Source organism: Rhinopithecus roxellana, chromosome 3 (genome assembly GCF_007565055.1).
Source record: "Rhinopithecus roxellana isolate Shanxi Qingling chromosome 3, ASM756505v1, whole genome shotgun sequence".
Taxonomy (NCBI): Eukaryota; Metazoa; Chordata; class Mammalia; order Primates; family Cercopithecidae; genus Rhinopithecus; species Rhinopithecus roxellana.
The window spans coordinates 145,605,275-145,630,601 of record NC_044551.1 but is presented as its reverse complement, the minus strand read 5'-3'; the positions used below and the strand labels follow the sequence as shown (position 1 = coordinate 145,630,601).

The 25,327-nt window shown below is 38.4% G+C and overlaps 1 protein-coding gene across 3 annotated transcripts in view; it reads left to right on the top strand.

The window, feature by feature from the left end:
* FAM151B (family with sequence similarity 151 member B) overlaps positions 1 to 23,171 on the top strand; it is a 52,418-nt gene extending 29,247 nt beyond the window's left edge. For all 3 annotated transcript variants that reach the window (XM_010386016.2, XM_030926775.1, XM_030926777.1), the window contains 3 exons: positions 2,983 to 3,200; positions 5,640 to 5,775; positions 22,295 to 23,171. In XM_010386016.2, coding sequence (XP_010384318.1) covers positions 2,983 to 3,200; positions 5,640 to 5,775; positions 22,295 to 22,454 — 514 coding nt within the window. In that variant the 3' untranslated portion in view covers positions 22,455 to 23,171. The remainder of the gene's footprint in view (positions 1 to 2,982; positions 3,201 to 5,639; positions 5,776 to 22,294) is intronic.
* Positions 23,172 to 25,327: the final 2,156 nt, after the last annotated feature.

Here is a 25,327-nt window from a genome sequence, read left to right as displayed (position 1 = left end):
TCATCCCTTCCCTTTGTCCAGCGTATCCACATCGTATATGCTGCCCACCTATTAGTCACTTAATAGCCGTCACGGTTATCAGATTGACAGATCACAAGAAGAAGGGTGGGTAGGGTACAGTAAGCTATTTCGAGAGAGAGAGAGACCACATTCACGTAACTTTTATTATAGTATATTGTTATAATTGTTCTATTTTATTACTAGTTTTTGTTGCTAATCTCTTACTGTGCCTAATTTATAAATTACACTTTATCAGAGATAGGTATGCGTAGGGAAAAAATGCAGAGTACATATAGGGTTGGGTGCTATGTGGTTTCAGGCATGCCCTGGAGGTCTTGGAACATATTCCCTGCAGATAAGGGGGACTACTGTATATTTTATTTTGTTGTTTAGGAAAGTTTGTCCTCGGTCCTTTTTTCTCCCACAAAAAGTTACACCTTTTCTTCCAGAAGAACTTTAGAATTACTTTGTCCAAGTTTTAGAAAATAAGAACTACAACAAAAAGTTTTTGGTTCCTTAGTGAGGTTTTAAATTTGTTTAACTGCAGGTTTTGTTTTTCTTGTTTAAGTTTCTGGTAAGAGAAAATATCATTATCCTTAGTCTACATTAGTGATAATTAAAACATTTACATATAGAATGGAATAAATGTATTAAATTCTTGCTTCACTATGTTCTTTGTCATAGTTCCTTATGTTTAACTGCACAGTGCTTCACATGTAGTAGGCACTTAGTAAACACTGGTGAAATTTCGATTTGTAGGAGAATACACTGTTTCAAACTGGATATTGGCCAGGTGCGGTGGCTCACGCCTGTAATCCCAGCACTTTGGGAGACCAAGGCGGGTGGATTACTTGAGGTCAGGAGTTCAAGACCAACATGGTGAAACCCCATCTCTACTAAAAATACAAAAATTAGTTGGGCATGGTGGCACATGCCTGTAATCCCAGCTACTTGGGAGACTGAGGCAGAAGAATGGCTTGAACCTGGGACGTGGAGGTTGCAGTGAGCCGAGATCACGCCATTGCACTCCAGCCTGGGTGACAGAGCGAAACTCCATCTCAAAAAAAAAAAAAAAGAAACTGGATATTATCAGATGGAGAATCGATCTTAAACCACTCTATGGCAGCTTACTAAATTAAGAAAGCCTAAGAGGCTCCCTCTTGAAATGTAAACTGGAAATTAGTATTTAACCCAGATTCCATGGACACCAGATTTATTAAGAAATCAGAGTCCTTTCTGGAAAAAGAGGAGCTTGGCAGGAGACATGCATGGATTAGTTCAAGGTTTGTCCTTACTCCATCCATGAAAAGCAGCACCTCATGGGGGATTGGCTGCTGCTATGGGACTGACAGGCAAGCAAATTTTGGAGTCACAGGTACAAGTTGCTTGCTACCAAAAATGCAATTTTGTAGGAAGTACAGCGTTGGATCTCAGAATTGTGGTTTTAACATAGTGTTGACATAGGGCAAGGCAGGGAGAATTTAAAAGAGACAAATGACAGCATCTGAATTAAAGTCTGCAGAGTCCAGCATTAGGGTTTATTAATCCACTAAAATCTAGGCCCTCCATTCAGGGGTAGAAGAGTGCGAAGGAAGTGTACCACATGGGAGCAGAGGGAAAGGGGCTAGAGGCTAAGGGATAGAGCCTGGGTTCCCCTGGTTTTAGTACATAGTATCCTTGCTTACTGGCAAACATAACCCAATAAATAATAAGATTATTTAAATTTCTCCTCTTAGAGTAGGCGGCCCAAGTGGAGTGGAGAGAGGAGAGAGAGAAGTATGGATAGAAGTACTGCCGTCTCTTAGGAAGAGAGAGGGAAATGTGAGGAGGGGTTGGTGAGTGTTCTCCCCTCCAATATCCATCTCCAAAATTCTTAGCCTCCCATTACAATATTCACTACAAGGTAATTTTCTTATAAATGAACATAGGCAAGGCCGGGCGCGGTGGCTCAAGCCTGTAATCCCAGCACTATGGGAGGCCGAGACGGGCGGATCACGAGGTCAGGAGATCAAGACCATCCTGGCTAACATGGTGAAACCCCGTCTCTACTAAAAATACAAAAAACTAGCCGGGCGACCTGGCGGGCGCCTGTAATCCCAGCTACTAGGGAGGCTGAGGCAGGAGAATGGCGTGAACCCGGGAGGTGGAGCTTGCAGTGAGCTGAGATCCGGCCACTGCACTCCAGCCTGGGTGACAGAGCGAGACTCCGTCTCAAAATAAATAAATAAATAAATAAATGAACATAGGCAAGTAAAAAATTACAGAAGCTGATTAAAACCCTACTGTTTCAAAGTCTGTAGGTATCAGCTAGAATATATGTAGGGAAATAAAAAGAGTGAAGTTGCTTTTTAAATTTAAACTAAAATATGCATGTTTCTAGTTTTCAGAAAAGGTTCTTACAATAAAAGAAGAAAAATGAAACAGAAACTTGAAGGAAATACTATAATTTTGTATTTTGCAGTCATTTTTAGAATAGTGTTTATGTATCCAAACTCACCCAAGAATACATAAAGGACAGAAGCTACTTTTTTTCTCCAGGGTCATGAGCTTGAATTAGAGATACAGAGCTTGGATCCACTTGGGTATTTCATAAATGTGAATTTATAGGTTATTAAGAGTATTTCATGTATCTTATTTATACATTCTCTAACAAGTTAATATTTGTGTCTTTTTAAAAACTGTTTTCACACTAAGTGATCCTAATATGGAGTTTTGAAACCTCTATTTTGTCTACAAGTAGTGCAACTATTCGTATACTTATAGACTCTTTAAGGTATATTCGTGAATAATAAGCACAATTCAACATTTAGAGATATGGCATATGTTAGCTTTTCTCTCTGGTGCTATGTGATCTCTGATTTTATTTAACCCAGACATTATTGTATTTTTCTTACGAATTTGAGAACATTAAGACCACCAGTCTAAAAGAATTTCTTTTTACTTTACCTAAGGAATCTAATTGACAACAAATTATATTTTTAGTCTGGCAGCTGTAGAACCATCCATGATGCTCTTGGAAAATGTGAAGAGGCATCTGAAGCGCCCTGTATGGATTAATGCCGATATTCTTCCTGGTCCGAATGGAAATAGCAAAGTAATAGATGCAAAACCATTTTTAGACACCGTGACATTCTTCTTTCCAGACGTGACGTTTTCCCTGGGTTGGACAACAGGATGGCATCCTGAGAAAGTCAATGAAGGTAATAATTCTAATAATGTATTTCTTGTTGGTCAAATTAAAATATCCTCCAGGTATAAAAATGTTATCTTTAATACAAAGCCCAAAACCCATTCGACAAAATCTAAGCCTAATGGAAAAAAAGGCCTGACCCTTCAGGTACGTGTAGACCTTTCCGTCTACTCTTTCAGGTAGATGCCATGTTCACTGGTGATGCTGCAAATTTTAAGAGAGTTCATACATTTATAGTCATATAAGTAAAGCTTTTGTTAGCAATCTCTTTTTCTAATTTTTAAAAATATAATTTTCCAGATTTTAAAGGAAAGTGGAATATTTCCCTTCTTTTTATCAGGAAATTAGCAGCTAAACTAACATATTCACTTAAGATTTCTGTAAAACGTTCCTTTACTGACTGACCAATATTTTTTACAACTTGCTTTTGATAGAGTATAGAGTTACTTAAAATAGATATATTCTGGCTGGGCGTGTTGGCTCATGCCTATAATCACCACACTTTGGGAGGCTGAGGTGGGCGGATCACCTGAGGTCAGGAGTTCGAGACCAACCTGGCCAGCATGGTGAAACCCCGTCTCTACTAAAAATACAAAAGTTAGCCATGCATGGTAGCACGTGCCTGTAGTCGCAGCTATAGCTACTCAGGAGGCTGAGGCAGGAGAATCGCTTGAAGCCAGGAGGCGGAGGTTGCAGTGAGCCAAGATTGTGCCACTGCACTCCAGCCTGGACAACAGAGTGAGACTCTGTCCCCCCAAAAAAAAGTGTGTGTGTGTGTGTGTGTGTGTGTGTATAGATTATTTATTTATTTATTTATTATATGTGTGTATAGTTTATTTATATATAAAGATGTGTATTCTCTGTCTATATGTATACTTTTTTTTTGAAGCTATTTAGAAACAAGCAAGTGTGCTTTCCACGTGGTTTTTTTTTTTTTTAAACAGAGTCTTGCTCTGTTGCCCAGGCTGGAGTGCAGTGGCGTGATCTCAGCTCACTGCAACCTCCACCTCCCAGGTTCCTGGGTTCAAGTGATTCTTGTGCATCAGCCTCTTGAATAGCTGGGATTACAGGTGTGTGCCACCACGCCCAGCTTATTTTTGTGTTTTTTTTTTAAGTAGAGATGGGGTTTCACCGTGTTGGCCAGGCTTGTCTCGAACTCCTGACCTCCAGTGATCTGCCCACTTCAGCATCCCAAAGTGCTAGGATTACAGGCATGAGCCACTGCACCTGGCCTTTTTTTTTTTTTTTTTAAGAAACAGGGTCTGGGGCCGGGCGCGGTGGCTCAAGCCTGTAATCCCAGCACTTTGGGAGGCCGAGACGGGCAGATCACGAGGTCAGGAGATCGAGACCATCCTGGCTAATACGGTGAAACCCCGTCCCTACTAAAAAAAATACAAAAAACTAGCCGGGCGCGGTGGCGGGCGCCTGTAGGCCCAGCTACTCGGGAGGCTGAGGCAGGAGAATGGCGGGAACCCGGGAGGCGGAGCTTGCAGTGAGCTGAGATCTGGCCACTGCACTCCAGCCTGGGCGACAGAGCAAGACTCCGTCTCAAAAAAAAAAGAAACAGGGTCTGGTTCTGTCACCCAGGCTGAGTGCAGTGGTACTATCATGGCTCACTGCAGCTTTGACCTCCTGGGCTCAAGCGATCCTCCCATCTCAGCCTCCAGAGTAGCTGGGACCACAGGCACACACCATCACACACAGCTAATTTTTAAATTTTTTGTAGAGATGAGGTCTCACTAAGTTGCCCAGGCTGGTTTCAAACTCCTGGGCTCAAGTGATCCTCCCACCTTGGCCTCCCAAAGTGCTGGGATTACAGGCATAAACCACTGTGCCTGGCCCCACAATGTCTTAACATGATTTAAATATATGTTATATATATATGTATATATATATAGAGAGAGAGAATGTGTGTCAATTTTTTTTACCACTATTTCTACTTTAAGTAAAATGTACAGGTAATTTGGGCAAGCCAAAAAGAAAATTGATTTGATGTTAACTATCACTTAACCAGCTAGTATATACCCCAAAGCTACCTTTTCTTGGAAAAGAAAATTTAACAAAAATAGAAAATCCAAGTTTGTAGAGAATAATAATGATGCAGGTGTACCTAAAAGAAGAGCCTTAAAATCTTGAAAGTAAATAAAATCTAGTGGTGTAAATTTTCTTTTCTTGTGCTTGAATGATGAGTAAAACCTTTTTAATGCCTTAATTTTTTTGTTAAATTTGCTCTAGGTCACTTGTGGAATGATTTTTTATCTCCATTTTCCACTTAGTTTTTTTTTTGCATTAAGTAGCACTTTAATTCACTTAGTATCCAAATGGAAAGTATTATGAATTACCTATGAATTATCTATGGTTTTACCTAATTGTAGGTAATTTAGTCTTTTATTTAATTGTCTTTCAAGATTTCAATCAATAAGGTTAAATTTTTTTCTTTTCTTTTAAGGGTACAATTGGACAATGGTGAAAGAGATGGAATATATATGTAATGAACTAAGTCAGCCTGTAACGTTCCCTGTCAGAGCAGCATTAGTCAGGCAGTCTTGTTCTCAGTTACTTTGGCTGTTAAAGCAATCAAACAGGTATGTAATAGTTTAACAAATGTGTATGTGAGTGTGTATGAGAGACAGAGATAGAAAGGGCATGAAAATTGATTAGTTAAGGGCAGTGTGTATGAGAGAAAGGTAGATGGAAAAAATGAAAACTGATGATATAAGCGCACAGACTCTCTCACCAGGTTGGAGCTCCTTGATGAACCTTAACTTACTTAACATCATATATTTTACCCCTATTCCTCACAAAAGTTGTTGTACATAGTAGGTGCTCAGTAAGTGTTAGCTGTCTTTTTCATTATGTTATACATTCACAAAAAGTTATGAATGGATAAATTAGCTTCTTTTTTAATTTCATCATAATTTCAGAAATCAGCCAGATGTGGTGGCTCACACCTGTAATCCCAGCACTTTGGGAGGCTGAGGCAGGAGGATCACTTGAGCCCAGGAGTTTGAGATGAACCTGGGCAATTTAGTGAGAACTTGTCTTTACAAAAAAATTAAAAATTAGCTGAGCAAGGTGGCATGCGCCTGTAGTCTCAGCCGTTCGGGAAGCTAAGGTGGGAGCATCACTTGAACCCGGGAGGTAGAGGCTTCAGTGAGCCAAGATCATACAAGTGTACTCCAGCTTAGGTGACAGAGTGAGACCCTGTCTCAAAAATAATAATACTTTCAGAAATCTTTTTTATATAAAAGTTTTATTTGTAATAAAAATTAGTTGGACCACCTATTGAATATTTAAATAGATTATAAAAATACAGATATTAAAATTTTAATTATTTTGTTTTCTTTTAAGAGGTCAATCAGTAGAACAAAAGACAAAGTCCAGAACCTGTTATGGAACTTAGTGTAGAAACAAGCTGACTTTTCAGATCTTTGGAGCAAGAAGTTCAACAACTGGTTTTAGGACAACAGGCTATGTAGGAAAAACAAAGCTGACACCTTTGCTTATTCCTTGCTCCAAAATACATTCCCAGTGAATTAAAGATTTGAACATCAAGCAGTAAATGCATAAAGAATAAACAGGGATGATTCCTTCAATATAGTTTCAGAGTGGAGAAGACCTTTAGGCACAAAACCCAGAAACTGTAAAAGGAATTTTGATACATTTGAATCCATAAAAATGGAAAGCAACCAGTAAAAAGACCCCCAATGTGTATGTCAGAGAAATGTTAAGAATTCTGACAAATAAAAGATTTTTACAAATTACCCAGAAATAGGCCTAGTTTAATAATTCACTATATTGCAGAGAGTAGTGAAAGCAGACAATCATACATTTTTGGCTGGAGTGTAAACTGATCAGTAATTTCCTTGGAGAGAAATTTGGCATATACTCATGAATCTCACTATTGAGACCATGTCTTACTAATAGAAGTTCACATAAGCACAGAGACATAGGTACAAGGATATTCTGGTAGCATCATTTGTAGTAATAAAAGACTTGAAACATTCTAAGTATCTATCAGTCAGACACTGTTGAATAAATTATGGTACACCCATATGATGGAATATTATATGTTACAGATAATGCAGTAGACCCTATGTTTTAATATGGAATGATCTGTAAGATATATCATTAACTGAATAAATTAAGATGCAGAATGATAGGTATAGTATGATTCCATTTGCATGTGGGAAAATTGATGTGTAAAAATATTTATAGATGAATTGAGCTTAGAGTAGTTTGAATCAGTGGCTGCTAGCATTATGCTTAAAGAGAAATATTAAGTGATACCAGACACTATACCAGTCAGATTCTTAGTTACAAACAATTATGGGGCAACCCTCATTGTTAAAGTGTCCCGTGACGCTATTTGACATTCTCTTTTTGCAAACACGTCATCTATTTATTAACTCTGCCTCTAGTTTTGTTTGTTTTCATTAGTGTCAGAGAAGTGCACTGAAATCAAATAGCATACTGTATTAATTTTTTAAAGATTATTATTGAAATTAAAGCATTACATTTAATTAAAATTTTCAATTCTCATGGAAAACGCTAGAATTTTTTTAGAATATATCTTCTTACCCCCATTTGAGAAACATTTACAATATAGATGGACTCTGTTTTCTTGGAGACATAATACTCAGATGATCATGTGCACAAGTACCATAAGACTATGGCCACATTTATGAGAGAATTCAGCCCAGCCTATATTCCATTTGGGTATATTTTGTTTCGTTTTTAATGATGTCACATTGATTTTCACATAGTCATGTATGTGATAAGAGCACCTAAAATCTATTCTCTTAGCAAGTTTTTCAAATACAACAGTGTTAACTATAGTCCTCATACTGTCCATTAGATCTCTAGACTTCTTATCCTGTGTAACTGCAAGTTCATCTACTCGTTATCTTTTAAAGATACCTATTTACTCTCATTTTACTGGTTTTGAGAATCATATTCATCCTCCAAAGTTCTGGTGTCTGCTTGTTTTTCTAATTATTCCATAGAAAAAAACTACAGAACATTATCATTAGTTCTACAGACTTAGAGGTTCTTATATTGTTTGAGATAGGAAGGGAAAGTACATTTATTTTTTAAAAGCTTAGCACTGAAGTATTTATGTAGACTGTACTTTTTATGGTAAAAGCAATGTAGGCCGATAACAGTGTTTCAGATAACAAAATCTGGATAATATGGTTCTACTTTAAAAGACTGAAGGTTAGAATTGCCTTTATGGTGGACCCAGGTATTTTAATTTTGTTCCTAATAATTTTCTTATCTAACGTTTGTGAGATTACATGAAGATAGCAACCTTGCTTATCTTGATCATCCACAAATCCTCAGAATTTAAAACAATGCCCAGCACATCATAGGAATTTAATAAATAGTTATTAAATGGAAAAACCAAATGCATACAGGCACTAATTCATCATAGAGGGCATTAGAAGCCTATACTTTCTGGAGAAGTAGTTTTGGTGTTTAAATACAAAAATAGCTATAAAAGGCAGCATTAAGCAAAGAGGCTTAGAGGTTATTTTAGTTACTGTGGTGTCAAGTACCGCCTCAATCACCTTGTGATGTGCGCTAATGTAATTAGTAATACGAATAATATATACAAAGAGGAGTAGCTTCTAGAAAAAGAATGTTTCTAAGAAGACAGCAATATCCCACCTTTAAACGAGAACCTCATTTTGAGTCAAGCAATTGTGCATGAATGAATCTTGCAATGTCAAGAGAGCTATTTGAAATAAAACACTATCACAATATTTCTGTGTCAGGGAACTCAACGAATGATGAACTGCCAATCCCTTTTTGCTTCTCATTTAAGTAGTTGGTGAATCCACTCTGCCGTCACACCCATGAAGCATGGCGAAGTTTCAGTTTTTGACAGCATACCTGCTCAAAGAACAGGCTACAGAATACAGTAACTCAAACAGGAGAGAAGTTTATATTTCTCTCTCCAAACAGTCCAGACTCAGGAAGGTCTCAGGAGAGTAGAGGCTCTTCTCCAACGGTCATCTAGAGCCTAGGTTCGTTCTGTCTTGTTCCTCTGCTAAGCCTGGGAGTGTCAGCATGCACGTAAGTAGAAGCTGACATACACCATCACATTCCTGTTCCAGCCCACAAATGTTGAAAGAAAAAAAACATACACCAGAGTAACTAAAATAACTTCTAAGACTCTTTGCTTAATGCTGCCTTTTATAACTATTTTTGTCTTTAAACACCAAAAAGTACAGGCTTCTAATGCCCTCTATGATGAAACAGTGCCTGTATGCATAAATATATATATATGAAGGCATATACTAGGTGTATTTAGATGACCTGTATATACTAGGAGTATTTATATTTTTATACTAGGTGTGTGTGTGTATATATATATATATGAAGGCTATAGATTCTGTATACAGTCATCCGTCAGTATACGTGGAGGATTGGTTCAAGGATGCTCAGCATATAGCAAAATCAGCTCATTCTGAAGTTCCCAAGCTGTTCCTGTGGGACTTGAGTACACAGAAAGTCAGCCTCCTTATACCCAGATTTCAAATCCTGTGAATACTCTATGTCCATTCTCATTTGGTTGAAAAAAATCAGTATATCAATGGACTGACTCAGTTCTAACCTCTGTTGTTCAAGAGTCAACTATACTGATGCGAATACTGTGTCCAAATCTATATCCTAAATTATCTTAGCATTTTTAAAAATAGTCTTTCAGGGCCAGGTACAGTGTCTCATACCTGTAATCCTAGTACTTTGGGAGGCCAAGGTGTGTGGATCACCTGAGGTCATGAGTTCAAGACCAGCTTGGCCAAAATGGTGAAACTCCATCTTTACTAAAATCCAAAAAATAAAAATAAAAAAAAAAATTAGCCATGCATGATGGCAGGTGCCTGTAATTCCAGCTACTTGGGAGGCTGAGATGGGGGAATCGCTTGAACTCGGGAGACGGTGGTTGCAGTGAGCCGAGATCACACCACTGCACTCCAGCCTGTGCAGCTGAACAGGACTGTGTCTGAAAAAATATATATATAGTCTTTCAATTGATTTTCTTGAGTTTTCTAAGCAAAAAAATTTATTCTCTTCAAATAATGTTAACTTTTTTCAACTTTTATATCTCTAATTTCTTTTTTTTATGATGGTTAATACCTCTAGAGTAGTGATTCTCAAGGTATTATCAGTAGTGGTGATTTGGCTCTCCAGCAGACAATGCCTGAGGACATTTTTGGTTGCCACACCGAAAGATGAGGGGTGGGGGAGCAGGGATTCTATTGAACAACTAGTGGTAAAGGCCAGGGATGCCGCTTTAGACATCCTACATGGCACAGGACAGCTCCCACAGTAAAGAATTATCTAACTGAAATGTCAATAGTCAACATTGAGAACTCTAGAACAGTGTTACATATATTGCTAATAGTGCCCAAACATATCTTATTCTTACCTTTAAAAACAGCTTAGTATTCTGCAAAGATACTACAGAAGTACAGTCATGTATCGCTTTAAGATGGGGATACCTTCTGAGAAATTTTTCATTAGGTCATCTGGGCACAGTGGCTCAGGCCTGTAATCTTAGCACTTTGGGAGGCCGAGGTGGGTGGATCACTTGAGGTCAGGAGTTTGAGACCAGCCTAGTCAATATAGTGAAACCCCATCTCTACTAAAAATACAAAAATCAGCTGGGTGTGGTGGCGCACATCTGTAATCTCAGCTACTCAGGAGGCTGAGGCAGGAGAATTGCTTGAACCTGGGAGGCAGAGGTTGCAGTGAGCTGAGATCATGCCACTGCACTTCAGCCTGGGAGGCAGAGCAAGACTGTGTCTCAAATACATGGAAAATTACTACACAAATACATGGAAATTAAATAATATGTTCCTGAATGACCAGTGGGTCAATAAAGAAATTAATAAAGAAATTGAAAAATTTATTGAAACAAATGATAATGAAAACACAACATATCAAAACCTAGCAGATACTGCAAAAGCCATACTAAGGTGGAAATTTATAGCTATAAGTGCCTATATAAAAAATTTTTTAAACTTCAAATCACCTAACAGTGCATGCTAAAAACTAGAAAAGCAAGAGCAAACCAAACCCAAAATTAGTAGAAGAAAATAAATAATAAAGATCAGGCCAGGCACAGTGGCTCACGCCTGTAATCCCAGCACTTTGGGAGGCCAAGGCAGTGAATCACCTGAGGTCAGGAGTTTGAGACCAGCCTGACCAACAAGGCGAAACCCTGTCTCTACTAAAAATACAAAAATTAGCCGGCGTGGTGGCACACATCTGTGATCCCAGCTACTCAGGAGGCTGATGCAGGAGAATCAGTTGAACGGGGGCAGCAGAGATAGCAGTGAGCCGAGATCATACCACTGCACTCCAGTCTGGGCAACAGAGCGAGACTCCATTAAAAAAAAAAAAAAAAAAAAGCAAAAATAAATGAAATTGAAATGAAGAAAACAGTACAAAAGATCAGTGAAACAAAAAATTGGCTTTTTGAAAAGTTAAAGAAAAGTGACAAATCTTTAGCCAGACTAAGAAAAAACAGAGAATCCAAATAAATAAAATCAGATATGAAAAAGGAGACATTACAGTTGATACTGCGGAAATCCGGAGAATTATTAGTGACTACTATGAGCAACTATATGCCAATAAACTGGAAAATCTAGAAGAAATGGACAAATCCCTAGAGTCATACAACCAACCAGTACTGAACCATGAAGAGATCTAAAACCTGAACAGACCAATAGTAAGTCATGAGATTGGAGCCATAAAAAGTCTTTCAGTAAAGAAACCTCTGGGACCCGATGGCTTCACTGTTAAATTCTACCAAACATTTAAAGAGAACTAACATCAGTCCTATTCAAACTATCCAAAAAATAGAGGAGGAGGGAATACTTCTAAACTCATTCTACAAGGCCAGCATTACCCTGATACGAAAAGCAAAGACATATTTAAAAAACAAACAAAAAAACTACAGGTCAATATTACTGATGAACATTGATGCAAAAATCCTCAGCAAAATACTAGCAAACTGAATTCACCAATACATTAAAAAGATTCATCATGACCAAGTGGCATTTATCCGAGGGATGCAAGAATGGTTCAACACATGTAAATCAATCACTGTGATACATCATATCAACAGAATGAAGGACAAAAACCACATGATCATTTCAATCGATGCTGAAAAAACATTGGGTAAAATTCAACATCCCTTCGTGATAAAAACCCACAAAAAACTGGGTATGGAAGGAGCATGCCTTAACATAATAAAAGCTATGTACAACAGACCCACAGCTAGTATTATGCTAAGTGGGATAAATCTGAAAGCCTTTTCTCTAAGACCAGGAACAAAACAAGGATGCCCAGTTTCACCATTGTTATTTAACATAGTAGTAGAAGTCATAGGTAGAACATTCAGCCAAGAAAGATATATAAAGGACATCCAAATTGGAAAGGAAGACATCAAATTATCCTTATTTTCAGATGATATGATCTTATATTTAGAAAAACCTAAAGACTCCACAGAAAAAACTATTAGAACTGATAAATTCAGTAAAGTTGCAGGATACAAAATCAGCATACAAAAATTACTAACATTTCTATATGCCAACAGTGAACAATTAAAAAAGAAATGAGAAAAGTGATCCCACTTAGAATAGCCACAAATAAAATTAAATACCTAGGAGCTAACCAAAGAAGTGAAAGATCTCTATAATTAAAACTATAAAACACTGATGCAAGAAATTGAAGAGGACACCCCAAAATGGAGAGATATTCCATGTTCATGGATTGGAAGAATTAATATTGTTAAAATATCCATACTACCTAAAGCAATCTACAGATTCAATGCAGTCCTATCAAAATTCCAATGACATTCTTCACAGAAATATAAAAAAAAAAAAAATCCTAAAATGTATATGGAACCACAAAGACCCAGAATCGCCAAAGTTATCCTAAGCAAAATGAACAAAACTGGAAGAATCACATTTACCTGACTTAAAATTATACTACAGAGCTATAGTAACCAAAACAGCATGGTACTGGCATAAAAACAGGCACAGAGACCAATGGGACAAAATTGAGAACCCAGAAACAAATGCACACACCTACAGTGTTCTCACAAAGCTACCAGGAACATACACTGGGGAAATGAGTCTCTTCAGTAAATGGTGCAGGGAAAACTAGATAGCCATATGCAGAAGAATGAAACTAGACCCCTCTCTCTTACTATATACCAAAATGAAATCAAAATGGATTAAAGACTTAAATCTAAGAAATCTAAATCAAACTATGAAACTACTACAATAAACATTGGGGAAACCCTTCAAGACATTGGTCTTGGCAAAGATTTCTTTAGTAATACCCTGCAAGCAAGGCAGCCAAAGCAAAAATGGACAAATGGGATCACATCAACTCATAAAGCTTCTGTACAGCAAAGGAAATGGTCAACAAAGTGAAGAAGCAATGTACAGAATGGGAGAAAACTTTTGCAAACTACCCATCTAACAAGGGATTAATAACTAGAATATGTAAGTAGCACAAACGACTGGAAAAAAATCTAATCTGATTTTTAAATGGGCGAAAGATTTGAATAGACGTTTCTCAAAAAAAGACACACAAATGGCAAACAGGCATATGAAAAGGTGCTCAGCATCATTGATTATCAGGGAAATGCAAATCAAAATTACGATGAGATATCACACCCCAATTAAAATGGCTTTTATCCAAAAGACAGGCAGTAAATGCTGGCAAGGATGTGGAGAAAAGAGAACCCTGGTGTGCTGTTGGTACAAGGGTTTCAGTTTTTTTGTTTGTTTGTTTGTTTGTTTGAGATGGAGTCTCACTGGGTAGCTAGAGCTGGAGTGCAATGGCGCCATCTTGGCTCACTGCAATCTCCGCCTCCCAGGTTCAAGCGATTCTCCTGCCTCAGCTTCCCAAGTAGCATGGGATTACAGGTGCCTGCCACCATGCCCAGCTAATTTTTTTTTAATATTTTTAGTAGAGACAGTGTTTCACCACCCTGGCCAGGCTGGTCTCAAACTCCTGACCTCAGGCTATCCACCCACCTCGGCCTCCCAAAATGCTGGGATTACAGGCGTGAGCCACCACGCCCAGCCAGGTTTTAGTTTTTTGAGGAAAAAACTATACATAGAGCTACCATACGATCCAGCAGTCTCACTGCCTGGTATGTAAACAAAAGAAAGGAAATCACTGTATTGGAGAGATAGCTGTGCTTCCATGTTTGTTGCAGCACTGTTCACAATACCCCAGATTTGAAAGCAACCAAAGCGTTCATCAACAGATGAATAGATTAAAATATATATGGTACTTATACACAATGGAATATATTCAGCCCTAAAAAAGAATGAGATCCTGTCATTTGCAACAACGTGGATGGAACTGGAGATCATTATGCTAAGTGAAATAAACCAGACACAGAAAGATAAACATCTCATGTTCTTATTTATTTGTGGGTTCTAAAAATTGGAGCAATTGAACCCATGGAGATGGGGAGTAGGAGGGTGGTTTACCAGAGGCTGGGGTAGGTAGTGGTGGTGGGTGTTGGGGGGAGGTGTGAATGGCTAATGAGCATGAAAACATAATTTGAATGAATAAGGCCTAATATGTGATAGCACAACGGGGTGACTATAGTTCATTTAGCTGTACATTTAAACATAACTAAAAGAGTATAATTGAACTGTTTGTAACACAAAGGATAAATATCTGAGGGGTTGGGAACCCCATTTTTCAAGTGATCATTACATAGTACATGCCTGTATCAAAAATCTCATGTACCCCATAAATATATATACCTACTATGTACCCACTAAAATTAAAAGTAAGTGAGACTCTGCCCATTTTCCAATTCCTGTTGCTCCTGGACTAATCAACCTTGCTGATCCCTTCAGCGTTCTGGGTGGGGTGAGAGGAAGAGCAGCATCCCACATGGGTAGTGAAGCTAGGTGCTTACTTCACTCTTACATTTCCTCGTAGGAGAACACACAGGCCAAGGAGATCTTTGTTGGCACTGAACTGTGCTGCCTTAGAGGAGGGGTAATGTGGGTAAAGTGAAAAGTTTTACCTTCTTCAATGTGTCTATTCTCGGATTTTGTGTGTGTGTACACTCCAATGTAGTAGCGGAGTCTTTCCACTGGACTCCTGGGTTCCCACAAAGGTACTTTTATCCATGAGTAATTGTCAAAATCAGTGTTTCGGCCGGGCGCGGTGGCTCATGCATGTAATCCCAGCACTTTGGGAGGCTGAAGCGGGTAGATCACAAGGTCAGGAGATCGAGACCATCCTGGCTAACACTGGTGAAACCCCGTCTCTACTAAAAAGAATACAAAAAAAATTAGCTGGTTGTGATGGTGGGCACCTGTAGTCCCAGCTACTTGGGAGGCTGAGGCAGGAGAATGGCGTGAACCTGGGAGATGGAGCTTGCAGTGAGCCGAGATTGCGCCACTGCACTCCAGCCTGGGTGACAAAACGAGACTCTGTCTCAAAAAAAAAAAAAAAAAAAAAAAAAAAAAAATCAGTGTTTCAGTGGAGTAGACGAGGGATAAAAGCTCCTATTCTGCAGTTTTACTCATGTTACATGTCTTCCTGTTATAACACATTGGCTATAACTCAGTTATGTACCTGTACTTAGTTATAGGTAAAGCTGGGAAAGGTAGATTTTATTTTGTACAACCTTGTGTCTAGTTAGAATTCAGGAGTTTGTTAAAAAGAAAAAGGAGAATGGTTATTGGAGTAAAAGTACCAGCTTCTGTCATACATTAATAAAACATTATTAATGTTATTTTATTTAAGTGTTTTGTGTGTTACTTTTTTTCTTTTAAAAGTATTTTAAATTTAATTTTGTTTTTTTTTTTTTTTTTTTTTTGAGACAGAGTCTGGCTCTGTTGCCCAGGCTGGAGTGCAGTGGCCGGATCTCAGCTCACTGCAAGCTCCGCCTCCTGGGTTTACGCCATTCTTCTGCCTCAGCCTCCCGAGTACCTGGGACTACAGGCGCCCGCCACCTTGCCCAGCTAGTTTATTTTTGTATTTTTTAGTAGAGACGGGGTTTCACCATGTTAGCCAGGATGGTCTCGATCTCTTGACCTCATGATCCGCCCGTCTCGGCCTCCCAAAGTGCTGGGATTACAGGCTTGAGCCACTGCGCCCGGCTAAATTTAATTTTTCAAACAAAAAAATTAATTCAAAAGCTTAATGGAATAAAGACACTGTGAAAAGCCTTTCTCTCATCTACCCAGTCTTCCTGCCCAATGTCAGTAACTACAATAGTTACTTTCTTTATACATATAAGAGTAAATGTAAATATAACATTAATTTCCCGTCCTTTTTACTTTTATTATTAATTTTTTTTTTTTTTTTTTTTTTTTTTTTGAGACGGAGTCTTGCTCTGTCGCCCAGGCTGGAGTGCAGTGGCCGGATCTCAGCTCACTGCAAGCTCCGCCTCCCGGGTTCCTGCCATTCTCCTGCCTCAGCCTCCCTAGTAGCTGGGACTACAGGCGCCTGCCACCTCGCCCGGCTAGTTTTTTGTATTTTTTAGTAGAGACGGGGTTTCACCGTGTTAGCCAGGATGGTCTCGATCTCCTGACCTTGTGATCCGCCCGTCTCGGCCTCCCAGAGTGCTGGGATTACAGGCTTGAGCCACCGTGCCTGGCCATTTATTTATTTATTTATTTATTTATTTATTTATTTATTTTGAGACAGAGTCTCGCTCTGTCACCGGACTAGATTCAGTGATGCAATCTTGGTTCATTGCAACTTCCATCTCCCAGATTCAGGTGATTCTCCTGCCTCAGCCTCCCGAGTAGCTGGGACTACAGGTGGGCGCCACCACATACAGCTAATTTTTTGTATTTTTAGTGGAGACAGGGTTTCACCATGTTGGCCAGGATGGTCTTGATCTCTTTACTTCATGATCCGCCCACCTCTGCCTGCCAAAGTCCTGGGATTACAGGCATGAGCCACCATACCCAGCCTATTTATTTATTTATTTATTTAAGATGGAGTCTTGCTTTGTTGCCCAGACTGGAGTGCAGTGGCAGGATCTTGGCTCACTGCAACCTCTGCTTCCTGGGTTCAAGTGATTCTCATGTCTCAGCCTCCCTAGTAGCTGCATTTGCAGGCACCTGCCACCATACCCAGCTAATTTTTTTTTTTATTATTATACTTTAAGTTCTAGGGTACATGTGCATAACGTGCAGGTTTGTTACATATGTATACTTGTGCCATGTTGGTGTGCTGCACCCATCAACTCGTCAGCACCCATCAATTCGTCATTTATATCAGGTATAACTCCCAGTGCAATCCTTCCCCCCTCCCCCCTCCCCATGGTAGGCCCCAATGTGTGATGTTCCCCTTCCCGAGTCCAAGTGATGTCATTGTTCAGTTCCCACCTATGAGTCAGAACATGCAGTGTTTGGTTTTCTGTTCTTGTGATAGTTTGCTAAGAATGATGGTTTCCAGCTGCATCCATGTCCCTACAAAGGACACAAACTCATCCTTTTTTATGGCTGCATAATATTCCATGGTGTATATGTGCCACATTTTCTTAATCCAGTCTGTCACAGATGGACATTTGGGTTGATTCCAAGTCTTTGCTATGTGAATAGTGCTGCAATAAACATACGTGTGCATGTGTCTTTATAGCAGCATGATTTATAATCCTTTGGGTATATACCCAGTAGTGGGATGGCTGGGTCATATGGTACATCTAGTTCTAGATCCTTGAGGAATCGCCATACTGTTTTCCATAATGGTTGAACTAGTTTACAATCCCACCAACAGTGTAAAAGTGTTCGTATTTCTCCACATCCTCTCCAGCACCTGTTGTTTCCTGACTTTTTAATGATTGCCATTCTAACTGGTGTGAGATGGTATCTCATTGTGGTTTTGATTTGCATTTCTCTGATGGCGAGTGATGATGAGCATTTTTTCACGTGTCTGTTGGCTGTATGAATGTCTTCTTTTGAGAAATGTCTGTTCATATCCTTTGCCCACTTTTTGATGGGGTTGTTTGTTTTTGTCTTGTAAATTTGAGTTCTTTGTAGGTTCTGGATATGAGCCCTTTGTCAGATGAGTAGATTGCAAAAATTTTCTCCCATTCTGTAGGTTGCCTGTTCACTCTGATGGTAGTTTCTTTTGCTGTGCAGAAGCTCTTTAGTTTAATGAGATCCCATTTGTCAATTTTGGCTTTTGCTGCCGTTGCTTTTGGTGTTTTAGACATGAAGTCCTTGCCCATGCCTATGTCCTGAATGGTACTACCTAGGTTTTCTTCTAGGATTTTTATGGTATTCGGTCTAACATTTAAGTCTCTAATCCATCTTGAATTAATTTTCGTATAAGGAGTAAGGAAAGAATCCAGTTTCAGCTTTCTACTTATGGCTAGCCAGTTTTCCCAGCATCATTTATTAAATAGGGAATCCTTTCCCCATTTCTTGTTTCTCTCAGGTTTGTCAGAGATCAGATGGCTGTAGATGTGTGGTATTATTTCTGAGGACTCTGTTCTGTTCCATTGGTCTATATCTCTGTTTTGGTACCAGTACCATGCTGTTTTGGTTACTGTAGCCTTGTAGTATAGTTTGAAGTCAGGTAGCGTGATGCCTCCAGCTTTGTTCTTATGACTTAGGATTGTCTTGGCAATGCGGGCTCTTTTTTGGTTCCGTATGAACTTTAAAGCCGTTTTTTCCAATTCTGTGAAGAAACTCATTGGTAGCTTGATGGGGATGGCATTGAATCTATAAATTACCTTGGGCAGTATGGCCATTTTCACGATATTGATTCTTCCTATCCATGAGCATGGTATGTTCTTCCATTTGTTAGTGTCCTCTTTGATTTCACTGAGCAGTGGTTTGTAGTTCTCCTTGAAGAGGTCCTTTACATCCCTTGTAAGCTGGATTCCTAGGTATTTTATTCTCTTTGAAGCAATTGTGAATGGAAGTTCATTCCTGCTTTGGCTCTCCGTTTGTCTGTTACTGGTGTATAAGAATGCTTGTGATTTTTGCACATTAATTTTGTATCCTGAGACTTTGCTGAAGTTGCTTATCAGCTTAAGGAGATTTTGGCCATTCAGTATGATATTGGCTGTGGGTTTGTCATAAATAGCTCTTATTATTTTGAGGTACGTTCCATCAATACCGAATTTATTGAGCGTTTTTAGCATGAAGGGCTGTTGAATTTCGTCAATTTTTTTTTTTATCTTTAGTGGAGACGGGGTTTCGCCACATTGGCCAGGCTGGTCCTGAACACCTGACCTCAAGTGATCCACTGCCTCAGCCTGCCAAACTGCTGGGATTACAGGCGTGGGCCACCCCGCCTGGCCCCCCTCATTTTTAAAACAAAAGATAGTATGTCATACACCTTGCTTCTTGATTCTGTTCTTTTCTTTGCTTTTTTTTTTCTTTTCCTTCCTCTTTTTTTTTTTTTTTTTAAACTTAACAATACATCGTGGAGCTGTTTCTGAAGTAAACTTTCTTGATTTTCTTTCCTAGGTGCATGATATGTATGTATGTACTGTAGTTGACTTAACAAGCCTCATTTTGATGGGCATTTGGCCTATTTCTAATATTTTATATTACATTGTTTTCATAAATAACCTTATTATAAATGTGTTTTCATATGTACAAATATATGTCATCTCCAACTCTTAAAGTATTTTTGTCTATTTCCTCATCTACCTTCATGGTTTTTGCTTTTTAAATGTTTGTGATATGCTGTATGTTGTGTACACATTCATATCTATTTTCTCTTCATTAAGAATTATACCTTTACCATGGTGTTCTTGGTCTTATTTAATGATTTTTTTTTAACCTCAATTCGCATTGTCTTTCTTTTTGTTTGCTTTGAATAACTTTGCTTTATCCTTTATTTGAAAAGTAACTTAATGGAGTTTTGGTTTTTTACTGTTTTTTTGTTTGTTTGTTTTCTTTTTTTGAGACGGAGTCTAACTCTGTAGCCCAAGCTGGAGTGCAGTGGCACTATCTCGGCTCACTGGAACCTCCACCTCCAAGTCTCAAGCGATTCCCGTGCCTCAGCCTCCTGAGTTAATGGGACTACAGGCACACGCCACCACGCCCAGCTAACTTTTTGTGTTTTAGTAGAGACGTGATTTCACCGTGTTACCCAGGGTGGTCTCAAACCCCTGAGCTCAGGCAGTTGGCCTGCCTCAGGCCTCCCAAAGTCTGGGATTACAGGCAGTGAGCCACTGCGCCCTGCCTTTTATTTTTTTATTTTTATTTTTTTTTTTTTTACTGTCTTTTATAGGAGTGATTTATGATTATTTTTCAAAAGTTTTAAATTTACAGAAAAGTTGCAAAAACTACCATCTCCTTCACCCAGATTCCCCAAGTTGTGAACATTTTCCTGCATTTGTCCATTATTTCTCTATACATATATAGTTTTCTGTTTATGTTTTTCTGCATGAGCCTCGTTATCCCTAAGTACTCCAGAGGATACCGCCCCGAAGAAGGACAGCTTCTGTATTACCATCATGCAGCCTCCCAGTCAGGAAGTCAGCATTGGTACAACACTACCATACAATCCGCAGACCCCATTCAGATTCTGCCAACCATTGCACCAATACCTCTTTTCCTCTTCTGATCTGGAAAACCCTCCAAGAACATGCATTGAATTTAGTTATCATATCTCCTCAGCCTACTTCACTCTGTAATAGTTCCTGTTTCCTTCTCTGTCATATACTTAGCAATCTTAAAGATCATGGAGACTTGAAAGGAGAGGAGATTGTGATAGAGCAGTGACACCAAGGTGCTTCCTCAACTGCTGGTCATGTTCTATTTGTTTTATTGCACTGGAGTTCACTTTATAATAATCTGATAAAATTTATATTTATGTTTTATGTCCTTTTTTCTATGTGTGTTATTTCACAATAAAGAAGGTTAAAAAATGAAGTTTGAGAATTAATATCAATGAATACAATTTCAGATACCCTCAGGCAATGTTTTTTCCATTTCAGTCTAAATACAATTAAGTGAATATTAAAAGAGGCAAAATAATACTGGGAAGCTCTTCTTTTTACCTAAATGATCATAACCATGTCTTTTCATAAGATTTGTCACCGTGGTACCCAGATAAAGTAATAAAGATTCCATTTTAGCAAAAAAAAAAATAGGTTTCAGAACTAATTTTCATTTTCTGTGTCCCTGAGCTGTAGTTTAAAATTCTTTTTGGTTTGTAATATGATACTGCTGTGGGGCAATATCCAAATTGCTTTCCTCTGTTGTATTTCCAGAATGGTGTCACCATCCTATAAGGGCAGGAATATGTCAATATGACAAGAAAATATGCCTTGGTTAGGCAGTTCTTCCTTATCATTAGCAGAAAAAAATGCTTTGGAAAATTTTCCCTGGATTCTGACAAGCTTACAGGGAATATAAATATGAAACTGCTTAACAGCTTTGCATTTCCCTAGACTTGAATGCAACAGTAGTAGTGTCACCAGAAGAAATGAAAGTATACAGTTTAAGCAACATTAACATTCTGAGCATATTCTTACATCCATAATGAATTTACATAGGTTGTTGGTTTTCAGCTCATCAGAAAAAGATCTAAATGTATTCTATTTGTCATTCTTAGTGGTATCTCTTGGCATTCTTGTATCTCATACAAAAACCTCCAAAAGAAACAACGGGGCCTCCATACATGACTCTAAGTGTTGTAGATATCAGTGACATTTGTGTCTCTTCACAATCCCTTCCCATTGTGCTTTTCACTCTGACGAGGCTCCTGAACAAACCCAGGTTACAGATTCCTCCATCAGCAACACAATCTCTTCTATTCCTTTTTCCAAAATTAGACCCATTTCCCATGCCACCCGTCTGGTTTCTTAGTCCATTTAACATTCCTGCAATTCAGATAGAGCAGTTATGTCATTTAGACAACAGCATTGTATGAATGTTTTTTGTCTCTAGTCCCTCTTGATGAAAGAATGGAATATGAAAGTACAGTTACACCACTGCTGATTAATTTTTTTGTCTGAGTGAATTTGAGTTAGATATAAATGAAAGTATTTTTAGGCTTATTGGAATGAGTCATCACTTTCTTCCACTTTTAACTATATAATTCTGTTTTATTTCAATGCAGGTACAGCCTGACTATTTGGACTGGAAAAAATGATAACTATTCCATTGAAGATTTACTTTACATTAGAGACCATTTTGACAAAAAACAAGTTTTCTATGACATCTTGGAACCACAAAACCATGAATTTAAACAAGCTATTGGAATCAAAGTTAATCTCTAAGAAGAAGATTCTCCTCAATTATTTCCTGTGTTTTGGCTTCATAATCCTTCTCTCCATTGGTCTGAATTAATTACCATATAAATTATGGTTATTGGTTTACATTCCAAGTCATCTAATCAAGAAACGTTTACTGTGTGCTTACTCTGTGGGCATATGTCCTTATAATAGTGCACTTACATAAAAGATTTGAAAAGAAGAGAGTTATTTCCACATGTGGCCTAGTCTAATAATAATTCAGGAAAATGATACTCTACACCCCTTTATAAAAAATAATTTTGATAAACTACAGATGATTGGCAGAATCCACATGTCATAAAACAGGTATAAACCACGTGTGCTTGGCACTTACATTACAGAGATTATGAAAAATATGGTACTCTCTTTTCCTTTTTCCTAGCAAACTTTTTTTCCAGAGATAATAAAAAAGGAAGAGAGCTTTTAAAGTGTTTTTAATTTTCACAGGGGTGAGCAGCTGTCTCATATCAAGATTAATCCATTTCCTGAAACTATTAGATCTGGAATTTCCATGTCATTGGGAAGCATGCTAGTGGCTAAATAATTTTTTTTATATTTCTTATTTCTATAGTATCTGATTTATAGTGAACAATATACTGTTGGAGAGCAGTTTTAGTCTTTGTAATATATCATTTGTTTTCCAAATTTCTTACTGCCACCACCTTCATTCAGGTCCTTGTTCTACTAGTAGAATTTTATGAAATACTTTTTTCATGGCTCATTGCTCACACTCTACTCAGAGATAACCTGAGTTTTTCTGCTAAACAAAACTTTCTTTTCTTTCTTTTTTTAGTTTATGTTATTATTATGTTTTTTGTTTGTTTTTTTTTTGAGACAGAGTCTTGCTCTGTCGCCCAGGCCAGAGTGCAGTGGTGCGATCTTGGCTCACTGCAACCTCTGTCTCCCGGGTTTAGCCCCCCGAGTAGCTGGGACTACAGACAGTTGTGCGCCACCACACCCAGCTAATTTTTGTATTTTTGGTAGAGATGGAGTTTCACCATGTTGGCCAGGCTGGTCTCAAACTCCTGACTTCAGGTGATCCACCCACCTCGGCCTCCCAAAGTGCTGGATTGCAGGTGTGAGCCACCACGCCCAGCCAAAAGTTTCTTAAATACCTCTGTCTTTATGCCAAATCAAAAACCTTCAAGGCCTTAAACTCAATTTTACTCAGTTTTCCTCTTTTAAGACCCTTCATAATGCAGTCCCACCTAAAAGTCAATTTGTTGTGCTCCAACACAGCTATTCATTTAAAACATTTATTCAACATCAATGGTTTCTAGATCCTACTTCAACCATTAATCTTAACTATTTAGTTATGTTCACTAATTGACGCATGCATGTTAACTGTGTCTCCTCAGCTAGACTGTAAATTCCTTTATGGCAAAGTTTCATGCTTAAGTATCTTTTACAGTGTCTGGCATAGTCCTGAGAAAAACATCCAGAAAAATATGTTGCTGCATTGATTTATTAACAAGTAATTTACTAGTGAATGTCCTAAAATATGTAATTTGCCTTTTGTTAATCAACATTTTTCTCCCAGAGAATAACGTAGTTCTATATAGAGAAAAGAGCTTGGGTTTTGAATTCAGACAGGTTTTCTTGACAGTCCCACCTCTATCCTTTACTAGCCATAGACTTTGGGAAATCTTTAATGCCATTGACTCCAGGCTCACTTGTCTATAAAATGGAGGTGGGGGAATAAAATTTCTCTTGTAGGGTTGTTGTGAGGATTATGTGAGATTCATGTAACAGAGACATCTAGCTCAATGACATAGCAAATGCTCAGCAAACTTACTCTTCTTTTAGACTTATCCTGTGATCATGTCCATTATAGATAGATAGCGCTAAGAGATACAACATGAAACACTGTAGACCTACAAATACTTAAAGGCAATTATAGTATTTCCACTTGAAAATTCAGCTCTAGTCAAATGGAATGCTTCTTGTCAAATCATACCTAAAACTTTACTATCCATGGCTGTTTGCCAAAGACAAAAGGTGCAATTTCATTATAAAATTTCAACAACTGCTATAGAAAATAATTTTTAAGGCCGGGCGCGGTGGCTCAAGCCTGTAATCCCAGCACTTTGGGAGGCCGAGACGGGCGGATCACGAGGTCAGGAGATCGAGACCATCCTGGATAAACACTGTGATGAACCCCGTCTTACTAAAAATACAAAAACCTCGCCGGGGAAGGTGGCGGGGCTGTAGTCCCAGATACTCGGTAGGCTGAGGCAGGAGAATGGCTGAACCCGGGCGGCGAGGAGCTTGCAGTGAGCCGAGATCCGGCCAGCTGCACTCCAGCCTGGGTGACAGAGCGAGACTCTGTCTCAAAAAAAAAAAAGAAAAAGAAAATAATTTTTAAAATTATAGTAAAAAAGTAATTTATGAATTTTCTACAAAGACCATGCATTACTAAAGACAGGTGAATTTATAAATAAACTGCCTTTTGTTGAAGTTTGAAGTAAAACTCACTTGTCCAGAATATTATTTTTACTACGTAATTGTCCTACCTTTGATAATATTTTTTAAAATATTAGTATTATGGTATAAAATTATATATTGAGAAATCTATAAGCCTGATATCACTTAGATTTTTTTTTTTTTTTTTTTTTTTTTTTTGAGACAGAGTCTCACTCAGTCTCCACCTCCCAGGTTCAAGTGATTTTCATCCCTCATCCTCCCAAGTAGCTGGGATTACAGGACTGTGCCATCATGCCTGGCTAATTTTTGAATTTTTAGTAGACAGGGTTTTGCCATGTTGGCCAGGCTGGTCTGGAACTCCTGGCCTCATGGGATCTGTCTGCCTTGGCCTACCGAAGGGCGGGGATCCAGCCTCACTTAGATTAATATTTAAA